The sequence below is a fragment of the Lutjanus erythropterus genome, chromosome 5, assembly GCF_056507025.1.
Source record: "Lutjanus erythropterus isolate fLutEry1 chromosome 5, fLutEry1.hap2, whole genome shotgun sequence".
Classification (NCBI taxonomy): Eukaryota; Metazoa; Chordata; class Actinopteri; order Lutjaniformes; family Lutjanidae; genus Lutjanus; species Lutjanus erythropterus.
This window is the reverse complement of record NC_139321.1, coordinates 24,708,398-24,727,015: the sequence shown is the minus strand read 5'-3', so window position 1 is coordinate 24,727,015 and position 18,618 is coordinate 24,708,398. Positions and strand designations below refer to the sequence as shown.

The 18,618-nt window shown below is 40.5% G+C and overlaps 1 protein-coding gene across 1 annotated transcript; it reads left to right on the top strand.

Moving 5' to 3' along the window:
- Positions 1-460: 460 nt before the first annotated feature.
- atp7a (ATPase copper transporting alpha) lies at positions 461-18,618 on the top strand. The gene is made up of 23 exons (XM_084719333.1): positions 461-727; positions 2,029-2,159; positions 3,780-4,284; positions 5,080-5,841; positions 6,399-6,611; positions 7,442-7,605; positions 7,862-8,023; positions 8,157-8,233; positions 9,671-9,893; positions 10,059-10,292; positions 10,417-10,508; positions 10,851-10,978; positions 11,935-12,089; positions 12,184-12,318; positions 12,472-12,666; positions 12,862-13,044; positions 13,157-13,370; positions 13,536-13,682; positions 14,415-14,557; positions 15,967-16,170; positions 16,760-16,877; positions 16,965-17,067; positions 17,396-18,618. Exons 2-23 carry the CDS (start codon positions 2,040-2,042, stop codon positions 17,667-17,669), a joined length of 4,551 nt encoding a protein of 1,516 aa, XP_084575459.1. The 5' UTR covers positions 461-727; positions 2,029-2,039; the 3' UTR covers positions 17,670-18,618.

The window sequence follows — 18,618 nt, the reverse complement described above, 5'->3', positions numbered from 1 at the left end:
CAGGCTACAGGATGACTAGTTATGTATCACATTTCTCACACACAAAGTAGATCCCTGACCATATACCAGGCGCAAGGGTAATGACAGAGACACAATAACCAGTCAAGTGTACAAAAGGAGGGACTAAACCAAAGAGACAAAGGAGTCAAGGAGACGAGGCAGCTTAAATACCGAAACGTACATGTATTTTTTGTACCCTGAGTCTTGCCTATTAGGCACGCACTTCATCTCAATCGGTTTCCTTGAGATATCTATTGCTGTAAACTCACCAAAAATTAGAACTAATCTAAATTCGAATCTAATATAGCTTTCACACAGTTCGTATAATGAATAACTACGATAGGAGAAATAGTACGCTGCATAGGGGGTAAGAGCAGCCTGAGAAATTATCTCAGGACAAATTTACCCAAGACCGTTGCTATGGCGTTCTGTTACGCAGCTCCGCCCCTTACCGCTGACGCAGCCGTGTTGAGCCGTCAGTCACGTCGGCATGAGAAGGAGAAACAAAAACAGTTTCACGGAGCTGGATTGTGTGATATCAGGAGAAAAAAAGTAATACTTCAGCACCCTTCGTTATTCCTCACAGGCAACACGATGCCACGACGTGTCCGTTTCATAACTTGTAACGTAGGGTGAAGAGAAGGAGCTAGCTAGCTTGCTAGCTCAGTTTAGCCTGACAGCCAGCGACAGTAGCCTGTAGCTAACTAATTACTTCCCTTTGAATAAGGTAAGGGTTGTGCATTTCTTGTCATGTTTAAACAAACTTTAGCTGTGATTTAAGGGACGGCACATTTTGTTTAAAAGGTCAACAAAAATATGCATTTTCACTTGTATTTTCACACTTCAGCTGACTTCAAATAGATTGCACATTGTTTTGTGAGTTTAGTAACAAGCTTGGCAGGCGACAGCTAATGTTTCGTTAAGTAGAATTAACTTTTTATGTTAGCTTAGTCAAGGTAGCTTACTGTTAGCTGCCGTAACTTTAGTCAGCTAAATGAAATGCAAGACTATGAGCATCGTATTCGCAAAGTCACTGACACCAAAACTCACAAAAACAACGATACAGACTTTATGTAACCTAAATAAGAGTGTAATTACATACAGTGAGCAGTTGCCTCACTCTAAGGGTGCGCCAAAACATATATTGACTTAATTTTGTAATGTTCATAGTTAATGAATTGCATCAATCAGAAAGAGCTGTTTTTTTTTTATTGCTGTAGAGCTATAATCCATGTATGAACAAAATAGAGAACTAAAATGACTTTGTAATGGTGTGACAGGTTTTTTTTTGTTTTTTTTTTCAAAACTCAAGAAGAGTCGACATTTTGACATATTTCAGCTAAACATTTAGTTGATAGCAAATTGACATGATCGTGCAGGACAGAAATGCTACATGACTTTTATTCTTCCTGAAATTGTCTGTCAGTGCATCACTGCAATGGAGGTGATTGTATTTTTGACGGTAGTGACATAATGTTCTCAGTCTTTAACCCGCTTGACAACAATGGTTTGATAACTAAACTACTCCACCCACATAAATTATAGCCTTCCTCTGTGGATTTTACATTTTTTACATTCTTGTATTGAGAAACATTGTTTTGTTTCCATTTCCTCCTGAAGTGAAAAAGTGGAAATAACGGTTATATAAATCGGTCTAATCTGACAGTACTGGTGCTGCTCCAATATGTCTCCTTTGTTTCTTTGTGTCCTGTTTACTTTACAGTAAATAGTTTTCTGAAGTGTTGACATATCTTGTTTTACCTTCAAGGCTTATAGTTGTAAAAGCAGTGTATAAAGCTGCTTATATTTTTTGTTAAACTATTTTTTTCTTCACATAACTATTAGGTCCCATTGTTTTTTTTCCCCAAGACATGAATGCCAAAATGTATTTTTAGTAGCCTGTTATATTTTTTGCTGTTGTTTTCTTTTTTTGGTGTTGTAATGCTTTCCCTATTTGTTCTTGTTTTAAAGCTGGAGCTTTGCCTTGTATGTTAAACAATATATTTTGTCCTTCTTGTTTTGTTTTAGAATAAGAAATCATGATGCAGAAAGCCAACGTGTGTTCAGTTTCTCTTGGAGTGAGCGGTATGACTTGTGGCTCCTGTGTACAGTCCATAGAGCAGCGCATTGGGTCTCTACCGGGAGTGATACATATAAAGGTAAATACAGTTTAGCAAATATATAGGATCAATTTATAGCCTACATGCAGTGTCATAATATGCACTCTTAAAATTTCTTGCATGACACTGTTTAAATAAAGGATCTGAAATGACTACCACACTGTAACAATGCAATTAGTGTTTTAAAAGAGTATTAGAAGAAGCAGACATGTTTACATTATTAACAAAAGTTTCCTGCCCATTTTAGGGTAACACAATTTGATTAATCTCACAGTTTCACCCCCTCAGGACTAGCTGGTCTGATTGACAACCGTGTAACATCAGTGTAGCCATGAGAGATAGCTAAATGGCAATAGTGGTGGTCTGCTGTTTTGTTTATTGTGTGTTTATCCCTCAGGGTGAAGTTAAATGGGAAGATAATGTAATATTATGTTGGAGACAGAGCTCTGCCCTTTGCAGGACTGTGACAGCAGGTCGATATGTGGCCTGTACCCACAGGAAATGTCATTTCAGTCTTACGGGAATTTAAGTTCTGGGTCATTTTAAGATAATGTATATAGATGTGATCTCAGAAGAGTTAATTGATTTTTCTTTGTACAGCATTGTCTCATTCCTGGCCCTTCCCAGTCTCTCATTCTCAGGAAAAAAGGTTAATCCAAGGAACACTCATTTACTACTAAACCCCCACTGTGCTTTGTAACTTATGGCTCAGTCAAGTGATCCCTTCACTATGTCACATGTTTCCTCCTTGCTGAAGAGGAAGAGCTAAGGGTCAACATGCTGAAAGAATATGCTGTGAGCTCACCAAGGCCACAGACTCATTTTACTTCTTTTTTATTAAGTTATTGAGACAAGACAGATTCACAGTATGGCTGTAAAAATGTCATTAAGTGGAAATAGAATGAATGAGCTTTGTCACACACAGCAAGAATTTTCTTTGATCGGTATCTAAGTGAAATCAATAAAACTGATGACTCCAGTTTAAATTTTTTGAAATGAGCATTCTAGGGATGAAATGATAATCAGTTTGTGGTTAACTATTAACTGCGATAAAATTCCAGATAATCAGCATTACAGTATCAAATTTTATTATAAAACCATGATAATAATGATGAACATGATAATTTTGGTCACCATAATCATGATACATGATATCATATGGTGTAGTTTTATGTGTGTTTTGATCCTTTTTTTCTTGATTTAAGTTGTTCTGTTTGTGTGTTTTTTATTATAGTTATTTATATTTGTCAAAAATACCATTGACATTTACTCTTTCAGTGTCCAGTGCCTTTGGATCTTTTATACATGTATAAATAAAGATAAAATAATTGAATAAAGATAACTGATTTTTTTTACTCCCTAAAATCTGTATTGCTCCCAAAAATCCAGTATCAGTCTAATGATTAGTTTATTATGCATCATGCACTTTCTACAGTTTTAGCAGAGAAGTCTACATAATACTGTTATTAATCTGAGGAAGGAAAGCTACTTGTGGCACCTAGAGTTATTAGCCTAATTACTAGTATAGTAAAATGGACCTAGTGATAGCTGAACTGATTTATATTAGGCTGTTTGTTTCACATGTGTTGAGTATGTTGAACATACTCTCTGTTATATTTATTTATGTATTTATCCTGAATCTTGACTTCTATTTTGTAGGTGTCTTTAGAGCAGAAGAATGCCACTGTCATATTTGACCACAGCCAACAGAGCCCAGAGTCTCTGTCAGAGGCCATCGAGGACATGGGCTTTGACTCAAGTCCATCAGAGTCAAGCACAGCCACACCCGTCTCTACAGAAACCCAGCAGATCCCCACCCCAGGCCTGACACCTGCAGCCCAACAGGAAGCTTTGGAGAAGCTATCCCAGATTCAGGGAGTGACGGATGTCAGAGAGAGCCCATCCCAGATGGGTCTCACTGTCACCTTTGTCCCCTCCCTGACTTCTTTGCAGCAGCTGAGTGAGGTGGTGGCCAGTTTAACACCTAAGGAGATCCCCATGCCCAGCAGCCCCATGCAGAAAGGCCCAACCCTGTCCCCATCTCACACCACAGGAGGCGGAGTGTCACTCTTGAAGTTACGCATTGAAGGAATGACCTGTCACTCATGCACCACCACCATTGAAGGGAAGATTGGAAAATTGAAAGGGATTGAAAAGATCAAAGGTGATGTACTTGACATGTTCACATGCTTTTAGTTATGTATTACCTTACTGTCTGAGCTAGAAGTGATGTTGTAACAGAGTTGCTGCACATCTTATAGATAACAAATGTCATGTCATTATGTATGTCAGACCATGTATCTTCACCCCTGACAGATTGCTCAGTGGGATTTGACTGTGACTCATGAAATCCTTTTACTGGTATTGTTATGAGGAGTGACATGTAGACAGATGGGATTATGTTTGCTGAGTACAGATTGTCAGCTGCATGCAGTATGTCTAGATACATTATTCCTAAAGGAATTTAACTTTTCCAAGCAGATATTTTATTCTCATGACAGTTTTATAATAATAATAGTCATTATCTATAATTTTAGAGCGCTTTTTGAATTTCAACATATAAAGCGCTTCACACAAGGTACCAAATAAAAATCAATAATGATTAAATCGTTAGAACGTATTTGTAGATTTCACAACTGAAATTTTGGGAGTATAATCAAGGCTTCACTCACTCACCCTGGGTCTGGGTTCACTGCCTGTACCCGTCACACCAAGCAGACAGGACCACTTGATGTAGTGGAATGATTTATTCCAGAGAGCCAAGTGAAAGCAATGAGCACTCACTCTGCTGATACGTCTGGGGACTGAAATGTCCCCACATGTACACTGCAAACTGACTGACTTCTTCATTTTTTCATGCACAGTCACTTCCTGTTCTGGTGAGATATTTGCTTTCTTTTAGATTCCTCTATGCCTTTTGTTTGCATTTTTAACTTTGCCATGTTCTTATGCTCCACAGTTGTTTTAGAGACTCAGGAAGCTACAATCGTGTACCTGCCTTACCTCATCACTGTCCAAACCATCATTGACCAGATTGCTGTGGCCGGCTTCAAGGCGTTTGTCAAGTCCAAGCCACGCCCTCTCCAGCTGTCGCCCAGTGAAATCGAACGCTTTGTTGACTCTCAAAAACCAACTGTTTCTTCGCCATCATCAGAGGAGACAGAAATCTTCATAGACACAACACTCATCATGCTCAGGGTGAAAGGCATGCACTGCCGTTCATGTGTGGTCAATATCCAAGACAATATCTCTCAGCTGCCTGGTGTCTCCTCTGTGGAGGTCTCTCTGGAGGAGGAGAAGGCCTCCATCTGCTATGATCCTCTAAAGGTCACAGTGGCTCAGTTGCAGCAGGCAATTGAGGCGCTCCCACCAGGAAACTTCAAGACTCAACCCTGGGACTCCTCTGGTCCTCTCAGTACTGTATCCACATCGCCCACGCCTACGTCTCGGCCTGCAGGAGCAGCTCACCCCAAACCTGCTGTCTCACAGCCTTGTTTTACGCAGCCTCTGGCATCTGTAGTTAATATTCACATCGAGGGCATGACGTGCAACTCCTGTGTTCAGTCCATCGAGGGCATGATCTCTCAGAGGAAGGGCGTGATGTCAGCCCAGGTCTCTCTGGCTAATCACCAGGGGGTCTTTGAGTATGATCCCCTCCTGACCACAGCAGAGGAGCTGAGGGAGGCCATAGAGGACATGGGCTTTGATGCATTCCTACCTGGTGAGAGGATAGATGTTAGGGTTGTTGAGTCAGCGAATTTTCAGTGGTGGAAAAAGATGTCCAATCTGTGTTGCTGGTAAATGCAGTCAGTTGAAGCAGTAAATTCCTCCGTGTGTGAAAACTGAATTTCAGGGTGCGTTGCAGTAAAGCTTGTGACTCTCAGACTCATGTTGCTGTGTTATCACCATTCTAGCCCATGGATATTACTTTGTTGGCTAAAACATACCTTTGGGTGACAGAAATACTCATCTAGATGGCCCCTGACTACCCAGAGGCCAGAAATCAGAAGTTGAAACAGCAAGAACAGAATAGTTTTCTGCAGAAGAATTCAGCTTTCTCAGTCAACATAGCACACACAGGAATTTCTAACTTCAGTTGACTACATTTACCATCAACACTGACTGGACAGCCACATGAAAAGTGCAGAATTTTCCCTTTTAACTTTGTTGTCTCTTGATGCTCCTCAGCAAGTTGGGTTTCTTGAGCTGTGAGGTTAAGACATCATTACACGTTTTGTTTCCTTTTTAAAAATCATTATTATAATTTGTTGTTCACAGAGACCAATTCTCTGCTGCCTGAACCAGATCACAGTCTCTCCAAGTCTTCAAGTCTTGTACCTGTGAAAGATAAAGAACTGGACAGTGACCTACACACAGAAACCCCCCAGGGACGCAACGGAGACACACACGCTAAATGCTACATCCATATTGGGGGGATGACCTGTGCTTCCTGCGTGGCAAATATTGAGCGAAACCTGAAGAATGAAACAGGTCTGTAAAAGCACATACACATTGTATGAATACTTTATGTGGTCTTTATCACTTGTCAGTGTATTCCGTACAGTGGGCAGCAGTAGGCACGCCCCCAGTTTGGAGGAGCAGAGAGGAGTACCTGCATGGAAGCTAAGCAATGTACTGCTGTGGATATGGTCAGCAATAAAACGTATTTTAGCCACTTAAAAAAGGTCCACATAAAAAAATCATTATCAGTTGAAGTTTATGCTCCATTTAAAATATTTTCACCATTTTTCCATGCCATCGTTCTCTCCAAACCAACTGGACTGCAAAACACAGGATTTTCTGGTCTACCACTGTTTCGATCTGTTAGTTACACAAACGAACAGATTGAGGCAGTGGTAGGCCAGCAACCCTCACATGTTCTGTGAGGTAACATCACGTTTTTTTTGTAAGGAGTCTGGTTGCTAGGGAGAGAGCGATATTTGTCTTATATTAAAAGTGGTCCACTGTTGTAAAAGGCTGTCTGACAGCAAGGTAAAGGAAAATATTCTAAATATAATATACACTTTAACACGCATTCATTTTTTTTTTTAGGTGGACCTTTTTTTTTTGTAAGTGGCTAAAATACATTTTGTTGCTGAGCCTGCCTGGCTTTTGTGCTGGTACTCCTCTCAACTTCTCCAAACTGGGGGCGTGCCAACAGCTAATTACTCTAAGTAACAGACCTAACAATCAATAAGTATCTCATACAACCCCACTTCAAATAATCCAAACTATCTCTTTTACATTTTAATTTACTGAGGATTAATCATATGTTATTGCTTTGACTAGGAGCTAAAGAGAAAATCTTTACTGTTGTGCAGGTATCTACTCAGTTCTGGTAGCACTAATGGCAAGTAAAGCGGAGGTGCGTTACAATCCTGAGCTCATCGACCCTGTGAAGATAGCAGAGTATGTGAAAGAGCTGGGCTTCACCGCCTCCGTCATGGAGAACTATGAAGGTTCAGATGGAAACCTTGAACTAGTGGTGAGTCATTGCATGGTTCTATTGACATGATGTTTGTCGGATGTTTCTTGTCTGCTTGATACAGCACACAGTTATTTATTTCCACAATATGAAATACATTTATAAACGTTACTATCACTGGTTTAAGAAAATGTCCAAAGCATGAGACCTGCTTTTCAGTAGATGAAATGAATCATGTCTATTCCTCACTTCAAACCCTCTTTAATATATTTTTGTTCCTTTCTCTACTTGACTGCTCCTCTTCACCTTCTTTCAGGTCAGGGGAATGACGTGTGCCTCTTGTGTTCACAAAATCGAATCCAGCCTCATGAGAGAAAAGGGGATTATATATGCCTCTGTTGCCTTGGCAACCAACAAAGCACACATTAAGTACGACTCGGAAATTATAGGGCCGCGAGACATCATCAAGCTGATCGAGGTATTATTCCTGTCTGTTATTTATACATTTGTTCAGTTATTTTGCTTGTTGTTCATGCAAACCAGAGAATTTGTGACATTTTTTCCATGTGAAGTGTATGAAATTTGATCTGTATTTTGACTATTATTTGTAGAACTTGGGGTTTGAAGCATCCTTAGTAAAGAGAGACCGCACTGCCAGTCACCTGGACCACAGCAAGGAGATACGACAGTAAGCAGCAAGAGCTCTATTTATGTATTGATCAATTTGAATGTCACTCAAACTGACTTTGTTCAAGTGGCAGGTGTGTTGTCAGATATAGCTTGAGGCCGTTGTACCACCAGTTTTTTTTTTTGGTTGTTTGTTTGGTTGTTTTGAATGATGACTCAGCAGTTTCTGTCACTTTTTCTCAGAATGAAGTTCTGCTTTTAGGTCCAGCAGTTGCTAAAAATGCTTGTACAGAGGTGGAAATGCTCCCTATAAACATTACTTAAATCCTGTAGGGCCAGTGAAAATGCAAATGAAGCCTTGTTTAAGGCTATGGAATATAAAGACAAAATATTTTGAAACTGAAAAAGTGTATAGATATGAGGAATAGGATGAAAATAGACATCGTGGGGCATCATTGTAATTTTTTTTTTCTTAATTTGTTAAAATACTTTATAAGTGAGTTTACTGGCAGAAATGTGTATGTAAGAATGTGAGTCCAGTATGTTCTGAATTTGTACATTGATAAAAGCACAATGCGTCATGCTCTGCATACCATGCTCACTGTAGGAGAAAACAATTTGTGCCACAATACGGCAGCCATATTGATTTGAAATAGAAGAGCTTCTGTTCTATTTAATGAAGCAGAGCCTGTCCAGTGAGCCAACATACAGACATAAATACATAGATGCCATTGACCGCTTTGGCCAATTTCTCAACTGAAGTCTGTCAACTTCAGCGCCATATCTGACCGATCAAGACTGCCCCGTGAACAAATACATGTAAATGTGGGAACTGTCATTTTTTTTATAACTGATTTCAATGAGTCATGTTATTTTAGGATTTTTTTTTATATTAACAAACTCATTATTGTTTTTGTCTCTGTGTTTGTTCGCCTTACCTTGATTTTCTGTGAGAAATTATTTCACTGAATAACCAGATGTTAAATACTTAAATATTTACAACTATTTGATAGAATCACCATGTGATTCCAGGTGATCACAAAACTCAGCATAGATCAAAAGCAGGTCTTTTAAAAGTTAGTTAGCTTCAGCCTCTACAGTTTGTCCGGATAAATAAGTAACTGTAACAGGGGCACACTATCAGGTTCCAACAGTTTTCCCATTCTTCCTGCTGATGCCTCACATGTTAATGTCTGTATCTGCTTTTGTCCTCACGAAGGCTCAGTTTTTCAGTCCAGCAACTTATACCCTGTTGGTAGTTAATCCCACCACACGGCAGCTTTTAGGCACTTTTCTGTTGTTTACAAGCAGACAAAAATGATGAGAAGGCACCTTTACGCAATACAAATTCAATGGAGACTGATGCAGTTTTTTCCCATCAGGTGTTGGCAGAACTTACACTCTGTCTCTGTTTGATGAAGTGATGAAGAATCTCCATGTACTTTGGTTTTAAAACCTAAAGTCTGTTTCTAAGACACATCTGTTTCTGCTCTCAAAGGTGGAAGAAATCTTTCCTAGTGAGCTTGATTTTCTGTGTGCCTGTGATGGGCATGATGATCTACATGATTATCATGGACCACCACATGAACGCTTCACATCGTCACAACGCCACAGTGGAGGACCGCAACCAATACCACTCCACCATGTTCCTGGAGAGACAGCTGATGCCGGGCCTTTCCATCATGAACCTCCTCTCCTTCCTCTTCTGTGTGCCTGTTCAGGTAAATCAAAGGATTAACTGCACTTCCAGGAGACATGATATGAAAATTTCAGCAGCACACACACATTTAAAAGAAGGAGGCACTCATTCGTGAGAGGGGAGGGAGTCTGTATGAAATGTTTGTGGTTTAGTGAATACAAGCTTTTCTGTTTTTTCCTCTCTTTAGTTTATTGGAGGTCGCTATTTCTACATTCAAGCCTACAAAGCAGTCAAACACCGATCTGCCAACATGGATGTGCTAATAGTTCTGGCTACCACCATCGCCTTCACCTACTCACTGGTCGTCCTAATAGTGGCCATGGCGGAGAGGGCAAAAGTCAACCCCATCACCTTCTTCGACACACCACCGATGCTCTTCGTTTTCATCTCACTGGGACGCTGGCTGGAACAGATAGCTAAGGTTTAGATCATTATTTAAATCTATGATATTTAATGTCCATTTTTGGAAATGTTGAAATGAAGGACCTAAATTGAATTTATTAACCACTTGGAAATTGTTTTGTGCCGCTGTTTCTTCCATACAGAGCAAGACGTCTGAGGCTCTGTCCAAGCTGATGTCACTCCAAGCAACTGAGGCCACAGTGGTCACTCTCGGCAGTGACAAGTCTATTCTCAGGTATTTGTTTTTCTCTTCACTCGTTTTGTTACCTTTCTTATCTTTAGTTGGTTTTAGATTACAGCATATCTGAATGTTTGCCATGAAAATGTCAGTAGATAGATCTACAATGGAATAACAAAGACTGTATAAACAAGCTGTGAGTGACTTTCCATAGTAAGAACAGGACAAATATTTTTGTCAGAAATCCTGCTGAGAGAAACCCAGCTTAATAATGTTGTGAATAATTATTTGTTCTTTTGAATTAAATAATTAGAGCAATGGTGTGGCAGTAGTTTTGCATCGTATCTGCACTGTATTATTTTCAACATGTACATGGTTTTGTATCTTTGTATGTTCCAGTGAGGAGCAGGTGGATGTTGAGCTGGTGCAGAGGGGTGATGTGGTGAAGGTTGTTCCTGGTGGAAAGTTTCCAGTAGATGGCAGGGTCATCGAGGGACACTCCATGGCCGACGAGTCTCTTATCACAGGTTGGTCACCTACTAGTGCTGAATTAGAGCTCAGTGTTGTATGCTAAACTTTAAGTAGTAGTAGTAGTAGTAGTAGTAGTAATAGTAAGAGATTGCATTGCTGTTTTGCACACACACTTCTGTTATGATTGTTCTTTTAACTGTTTTAACATTTGAAACCACATGAGCTATTTGTTAATGAAAGAGGTAGGGTTGCAGATTGTAAGCAACTTCCTTAATCAATCACTGGTGACATTAAAAATCAATAAATTATTTTTTAAAAAATATTAAAATTTGCTCACCCCAATCAAACGTGGGTTTTTTTGTCTCAATTTTTCGTCAGCAATAGCACACTGGCGTACATCTCCACAACTAAACGAGTGTTGTGCCTCTTCATACCTAATTAAAAACACTCTCGAATCAAGACTATGAAAAAGAAAAACAATAACAATATCCCCTTTAATATGCTTTACATTTCTTTCTTTACGCATCTTTTTAAAATGTCTGATATTTTTACTTTGTTTGATTTCTTCCTCCAGTCCATTCCACAACATCATCCCACAAACTGATATTCACATACTTTTAAGACTGGTGCAAATACTGCTTTGTTTTGATTTAAATTTTAAGGTACCACCTTCTCTGCCCAACATTTTTTGCTTTGTACGTAGTTATGAATACTCAAAATAAATTCTGTGCTCTAATTTCATGCAAGCATGCTTTCTATCATTGCATTCCACATAACATTCTTCATTACTGAAATCTTCAGTTTCCTATGTCGTTTTTGTCTACTGGTGCCATGTTGGCAGTTAACCACAACTTTTATGAGCTTGAATTCGTCACGTTATTGTTATCAGTATTCACTCAGAGAATAATTTTAGAATATGAAAATATCAATTGACAGTCTCTGGTTATTAATTTGCTACAGATGACCTGCTCTTGATTTCTGCTGCTGACCAGCTGTTGCTTTGTGACTGCAGGTGAGGCCATGCCAGTGACGAAGAAGCCCGGGAGCACTGTGATCGCAGGCTCCATTAACCAGAATGGTTCTCTGCTCGTCAGTGCTACACATGTCGGCATGGACACCACGCTGTCTCAGATAGTCAAACTGGTGGAGGAGGCTCAGACCTCAAAGGTGATTTAAGTGGTTTGAGACCTGCTCTGTGTTTAACTGCGTTGATGTTAATTGCTCAGGTGTTTAATTTCTGACATTTTCTTTTTTTTTTTAGGCTCCCATTCAGCAGTATGCAGATAAAATCAGTGGCTACTTTGTACCCTTCATTGTTGGCATATCTGTTGTTACACTGATCGCCTGGATCATCATTGGGTTCTTAGACTTCTCACTAGTGGAGAAGTACTTTCCTGTAAGTCTTTTTTGCGATCTTGATATGTGACTGTACCAAGCTATTATTAATAAGCATTACTTATTACTATTTAATTGTACTTTGATCAGTAATGTGAAGAGTGATTGAAATTAATTTAAAAGAAAAGCTAAGAACCACATTTCTTCTCTGCAGGGTTACGACAAAAGCATTTCTAGAGCCGAGGCAGTGATTCGCTTCGCCTTCCAGGCCTCCATAACAGTCTTGTGCATCGCCTGTCCCTGTTCCCTTGGCCTGGCAACCCCGACAGCTGTCATGGTGGGCACAGGGGTTGGAGCCCAGAATGGCATCCTGATCAAGGGGGGAGAGCCACTCGAGATGGCGCATAAGGTGTGTTGATGATGATATTTTGACACCCCTATGAAGTCAGCCAATTATGTAACAGACCAACTGTCAATTTGAACACATTATGAAATGGTTCTGGTTTCTTCGGTTACACAACCACATTAGTCTTGATATTAAATAGCATAAAACATTTAAAATTCAGTCTGATAGTATTTTTATCATATGTTCTTGTATGGGTAGGTCCAGTCGGTGGTGTTTGACAAGACCGGAACCATCACCTATGGTGCTCCGAAAGTTATCCAAGTCAAAATTGTTGTGGAGGGGAACAAGATGCCTCGTTCCCGCCTTTTGGCCATTGTGGGTACAGCTGAGAACAACAGTGAACACCCGCTGGGAGCAGCTATCACCAAGTACTGCAAACAGGTTGGTCTGCTGCCTCAACTTTAACCCCCACATGTATCAGATCACTAGTCCACCATCTGATCTAGATTCATAAACTGTTATATTAAACATCTGCCACTGTTATTCTCTGCAGGAGCTCGGCACAGAGTCTCTCGGCACATGCACAGACTTTCAGGCGGTTCCGGGCTGCGGCATCCGATGTCAGGTCAGCAACACCGAGACGCTGCTGAAACAGGTGGACAGCGACAGTGAAGATAACAATCAGCGCAACAGTGTTCTCGTCCAGATCAGTGACACCCGGATGTCCACCAGCTCTCATCCACTCATCATGGACCCACAGCCACTAAGTATGTTAGGAAACATTTTCCTGTAGTCATGTATTAAACAGAAATATTGATACATGTTTATTTTGTCCTTCAATTATAATATACTTAATAATACAGTTGCAGTAAATGTCATTCACCTTTGTGTTTTGTTGCTGTTGTCTAACCTCAGCTGATCTCTGTGTGTAGGCCTCGTCCAGACAGCCACCTACGTCGTCCTGATTGGCAACAGAGAGTGGATGAGGAGGAACTGCCTGCAGATCAAACCAGATATCGATGAGGCCATGACGGACCATGAGCGCAGAGGACGCACTGCTGTCCTGGTAGCTATAGACAGTGAGTAGTACTGTTCAACATGAGATTTAATCTTTTATCTCCTTACCTGCATTTCCTGACTGACTGCACAAAGCCGGGGGGAAAAATTGCAAATTACAACCCAAACCTGTGTTTCAAATGGCGCATTTGCACAGAATATGCAAACTGTATTTCACTCAAATTTGCTGACATCATCCCATGAATATGCTGTCACAGCTCTGCATAACATCATCATTTCAGAAGCAGAGCATGTGTTCTCAGCAGCCACATTTACTGCATATGTTACAAAAACACTTTTACAACTAACCTTCTCTTTCATCATAATCGCTTATTTTAAATGTCAGTATAGCTGATCTCACAGCTGTTGGCTGCTGTTCAACATACAAGGGGGCGCAATCAAATTTCATACTTGCTCACTTGTCTGACAGCAGAAAACAAATGTTATTAAAAACATCACAACCCTAAATAAAAGAGCTACAGATACACACCGGACTAATATTATCACAGGACTCTGTGTTTGCTGAAATATGGAGGGTAATTTGCAGTGGAATTGGTACTTTACGAATGACAGATATGGCAGATTCACACTGGATTAAGATCACAGACAGCCTCCACAATTATTACAAATTGCTAGAGTTCCCCCGGTAGAACTACTCCAATGTAAATAGGGTTTAAGAGTTATGTTCTCATCTGAAACTTGTGTAGAGAAAATAAATGTAATCTTTTTATCACACATTTTAAATTTGTTCATAGATCAGCTGTGTGCGATGATCGCCATCGCAGACACGGTGAAACCAGAGGCTGAGCTTGCAGTCCACACTCTGACCAACATGGGTCTTGAAGTTGTGCTGATGACCGGCGACAACAGCAAGACGGCACGGGCCATTGCTGCTCAGGTATGGACAGAGTGGATATAAAGCTACGTGATACGACAAAGATCAATTATTTGTGTAATATATTTGATTCAGTTGCTGGATATTATCAGTTTGATGATAAAAAAAAGTTTGAAAATTTGTGTTTGGTCGATCATATCTCTGTTGCCACTGTATTATTAGGAGTGTATTGGAAAGCCTGTTCATTTCCCTTTACAATGATGTCCAATTTGTGAGGATTGTACAGCATGCTGAGCCAATCCCACAAGTGTTCAGTTGGTGTGTGACATGGAGAACGCTATGCTGATTGTTGCACCGATTGAGTTACAGCTTTTGTTGGGGTACTGTCACGCTGTGATGGCAGCATCTCCATCACTAGCAAAACAAGGCTTGTCACCATTGAAGGCTAACAGGATATCAAGACGAGACTTTGCAGCCAGTGGCAATTCCATATCTTTATAATGTGACACCTAACCCCATCCTCCAAGATGATGACGCTCACCCGCACAGAGCCAGGCTCATCACAGAGTACCTCCAGAATGTGGGAGTAGAGAGAACGTAACGACCTGCCAACAGCCCAGACCTCAACCCAGCTGAACACTTGTGGGATCTGCTCAGGCGTGCTGTATTTGCCAGAGTGATCAACGCAGCCCATAGCAACACGTGACCAGGCAGGTGACCAGCATGAGGAGGAGGTGCCAGGCTGTTGTGGCTGTGTGTGGTTCTTCCATCTGCCCCCACTGAGGCTCCCGGCTGTTTGGTCAAAGAAAAAGTGTAAAGTTACCAATATGTCTTGTTTGTTCCTTGTTACCGATAGAGTTCAATCAGCCAATCCCCAAAACAACTCAAAACAACAGTCAGTACCAACAGGAAGATAGTCTGTTTGACATTTGTGGGGAAATTTGGCACAGTTTACTTGGGTGCCACCCACATAATCAGCTGTGCTGCTCATCACACAAATGCAGGATCCTTACAAATGGGACATCATTGTAAAGGGACATGAACAGGCTTTCTAATGATATTAGATGTGATGCTAATAATACAGTGAGGAGATATGATCAACCAAACACAAATTTCCAAACTTTTTTTGATGAGTTTATTTTGAGAGTGGAAATATATGCTTTCATACATATTTAATACAGTGGGAAAGAATAGATTTAGATAGAGGCATTAGTAATGTGAAGCTACAATTTTGTAATGATAAAACTACAATTTTCAAGCCAAAACAAACAAAAAAGGCAACACACATACCAAGATTTAACAAACATATTATAAATAAGAAAACAAAAGCCAAATTCATGTACAGTATCTTGACTCATTTGCTTTTAAAGCTGCTTTGTTATTGCTCAGAAATATAAAAAAAAATATTTTTAGCCATGTTGCAGACATCTGCCATTTTTTGGTTTGTGTGTTTCTGTTGGTGTCTCCCACAGGTGGGTATAAGGAAGGTGTTTGCTGAGGTGCTGCCCTCCCACAAGGTGGCCAAGGTGGAGCAGCTACAGCAGGCAGGAAAGAGAGTCGCCATGGTGGGTGACGGTGTCAACGACTCTCCGGCCCTGGCCATGGCTGATGTGGGCATCGCCATAGGGACCGGGACAGATGTGGCCATAGAGGCGGCAGATGTGGTGTTGATCAGGGTGAGAATTTAGGCTTGGAGGATATTTAATAGTCTGTCATGATTTCACATCTCTGCTTTATGTTGCAGCTGTTCAGTAACATGAAAACGTCAAAGGCAACACAGTATTGCAGAATACGCACAGTATACAGTACAGTGTCATGATATGTTGGCCATTATAACAAAAGTCTAATACATATTTTGTCATATTATGTCGTAATAATTGTATAACTGAAGAGAAAAACATACCTTTCCATTTTAGAATTTATTATTAGAGGTTATTATGTAATTATTTATTCATTGCATTGTAAAGTGCTTCCTAATATTATTTTATTTTCATTATATTTTAGTTGTCTAAAAATCAGCAATATGCAATAAATGACAGTCTTGAAAATTTTTAATACTGTTGTACGTATGCAGTGTCCCAAAAATGCTTTCATATTAAAAGTAACTCTACTTTTACCACTGTTTTCAAATGTTGAAGTATGAAAATCTAAATAAAGCTATTGCTTTATTATCTGAAATGTTAACCGTTCTGCAGAGATATTACCCATAAAGTATCATCATAAATTATCCTTTTCAATGACCCTCTGTTTTTGTCATCTCTTCAGAATGACCTCCTGGACGTGGTGGGCAGCATTGACCTCTCTAAAAAGACGGTCAAGAGGATCAGGATCAACTTTGTTTTTGCTCTCATCTACAATCTGGTTGGCATTCCTATTGCTGCTGGTAGGTGTCTGCAAAAGGTTTATTTAAAAGATCTCTGCTGTGATCTCAAGCACAAACAGCCCTAATATGAGCTGTGTGTATCCACAGGTGTGTTCCTTCCCATTGGTCTGGTGTTGCAGCCGTGGATGGGCTCTGCTGCGATGGCGCTGTCGTCCGTCTCTGTGGTTTTGTCGTCCCTTTTACTCAAATGGTAATGAGATATTTAAAGCTTTGTTGAGGTCTTTTCTTCTGTGTGCTTTGTTTTTCTCCTTTTTTGATTATATTCCTCAGATTTTTTTGTTGTTTTATTGCATATTCCTGAGTTCAGAGTTAATGTTTTTTTGTTTTGTTTTTTTCACTTGCCCGGTTGATCAGGTGAGTCAGAATCAACAGTCATCAGTTGTTACTGGTAATAATAAAGCTGTGATAGGCCAGTATCAACTAAGGAACTGTAATGTAACACAGTTTCCCCTGGGATCAATGAAGTATTTCTGATTCTGATTGTTCTCTATTTCTTTCTTTCTTCCCATGTTGTTTAGTTACACAAAGCCCACTGCTGAGAAGCTGGAGGCCAGACTGGGTAACAGCAGGCGGCAGGGCAGCCTGTCCGAGGTCAGCGTCCACATCGGCATGGGCGAGATGCGTCGTCCCTCCCCCAAACTCAGCCTGCTCGACCGCATCGTCAACTACAGCCGTGCCTCCATCAACTCCCTGCGCTCTGACAAGCACTCACTCAACAGCCTGGTGCTCAGCGAGGCCGACAAACACTCACTGCTGGTGGGGGAGGCGCTGTGTGAGGAGGAGTTCTGCTGAATGCGTAAGGCTCACGTGGCCAGCAGCGACTCTTTTATACTGAAGTAGGCAGTAATTGCATTTATTGAAGGACGGGCAAACGCTAAGCTGAAAGGCTAACCCATCCATCTGCTGTAGGTGCCTCAGGGCAGCACTGTTGACTTGAAGAAAGCTTCCTACCCCTCCTTGTTTTCTTTTTAGCTTGACCAACTGATCACATGCACTTCATAGCACCCGGGGTGATTTCCTCTCTTTTGGTTGCACGCTATCTTCTGTCGAGGTCACTGCCCTCGGGCACACTCTCCATCCCTTTGACTCTCCTCTGACACTGTGTGTGTGTGCAGGGGTGTGAGCGTCTTCAGAACCTTGGAGCAGGTGTCCACATCCAGGAAGCAGAGCGATGATCTGAGGTCTGCCACTGTGGTCACGTGCCCGTACAATCTTTAACATCAATCCAAAGACATTTTAACAGTGTTGCCCCTACAGTGGACACTACAGAATTTTATTTTCACTAATTTTCCTTAAATGGAAAATTCTAATAACACTGTTGTATAATTATATTCCAGAGTATTTATATTACCCTTATTTATCTTTTTTCATTATATCTTATGTGACAAATGAAGTTGTTGAATCCAAATGCCTATTCTCATTTATCTCTCAAAATGTGTAATTACTGAGTTAAAAGTCCAGTGTGTAAGATTTACAGGGTTTTATTGGCCGAATATGGCAGTTTTAGTTACCTTAGAATGAGCAGATTATCTACAGAGGACGCGGGTCCCGTTCCATAAATGTAACGTAAACATATTGCACGTCCCAGAATGGACAAATCAAGCAGTAGCTTGAGATGTGGCCTCTGCCAGTTTTGCAGCCTCTGCAGGGGTCAGCAACCTGCCGCTCTTTTGCCCCTCTCCAGTGACTCCTTGTGGCTTTGACTAAGAATTATATGTAAATGAATAACGTTTATTTTTTT

Excerpts from the sequence above, each read along its gene's own strand:
- atp7a (XM_084719333.1), top strand. The coding sequence starts at position 2,040 with ATGATGCAGAAAGCCAACGTGTGTTCAGTTTCTCTTGGAGTGAGCGGT. Across the intron at positions 9,894-10,058 it reads TCTTCTGTGTGCCTGTTCAG|TTTATTGGAGGTCGCTATTT; the intron begins GTAAATCAAAGG and ends TCCTCTCTTTAG. Across the intron at positions 12,667-12,861 it reads CACTCGAGATGGCGCATAAG|GTCCAGTCGGTGGTGTTTGA; the intron begins GTGTGTTGATGA and ends TTGTATGGGTAG.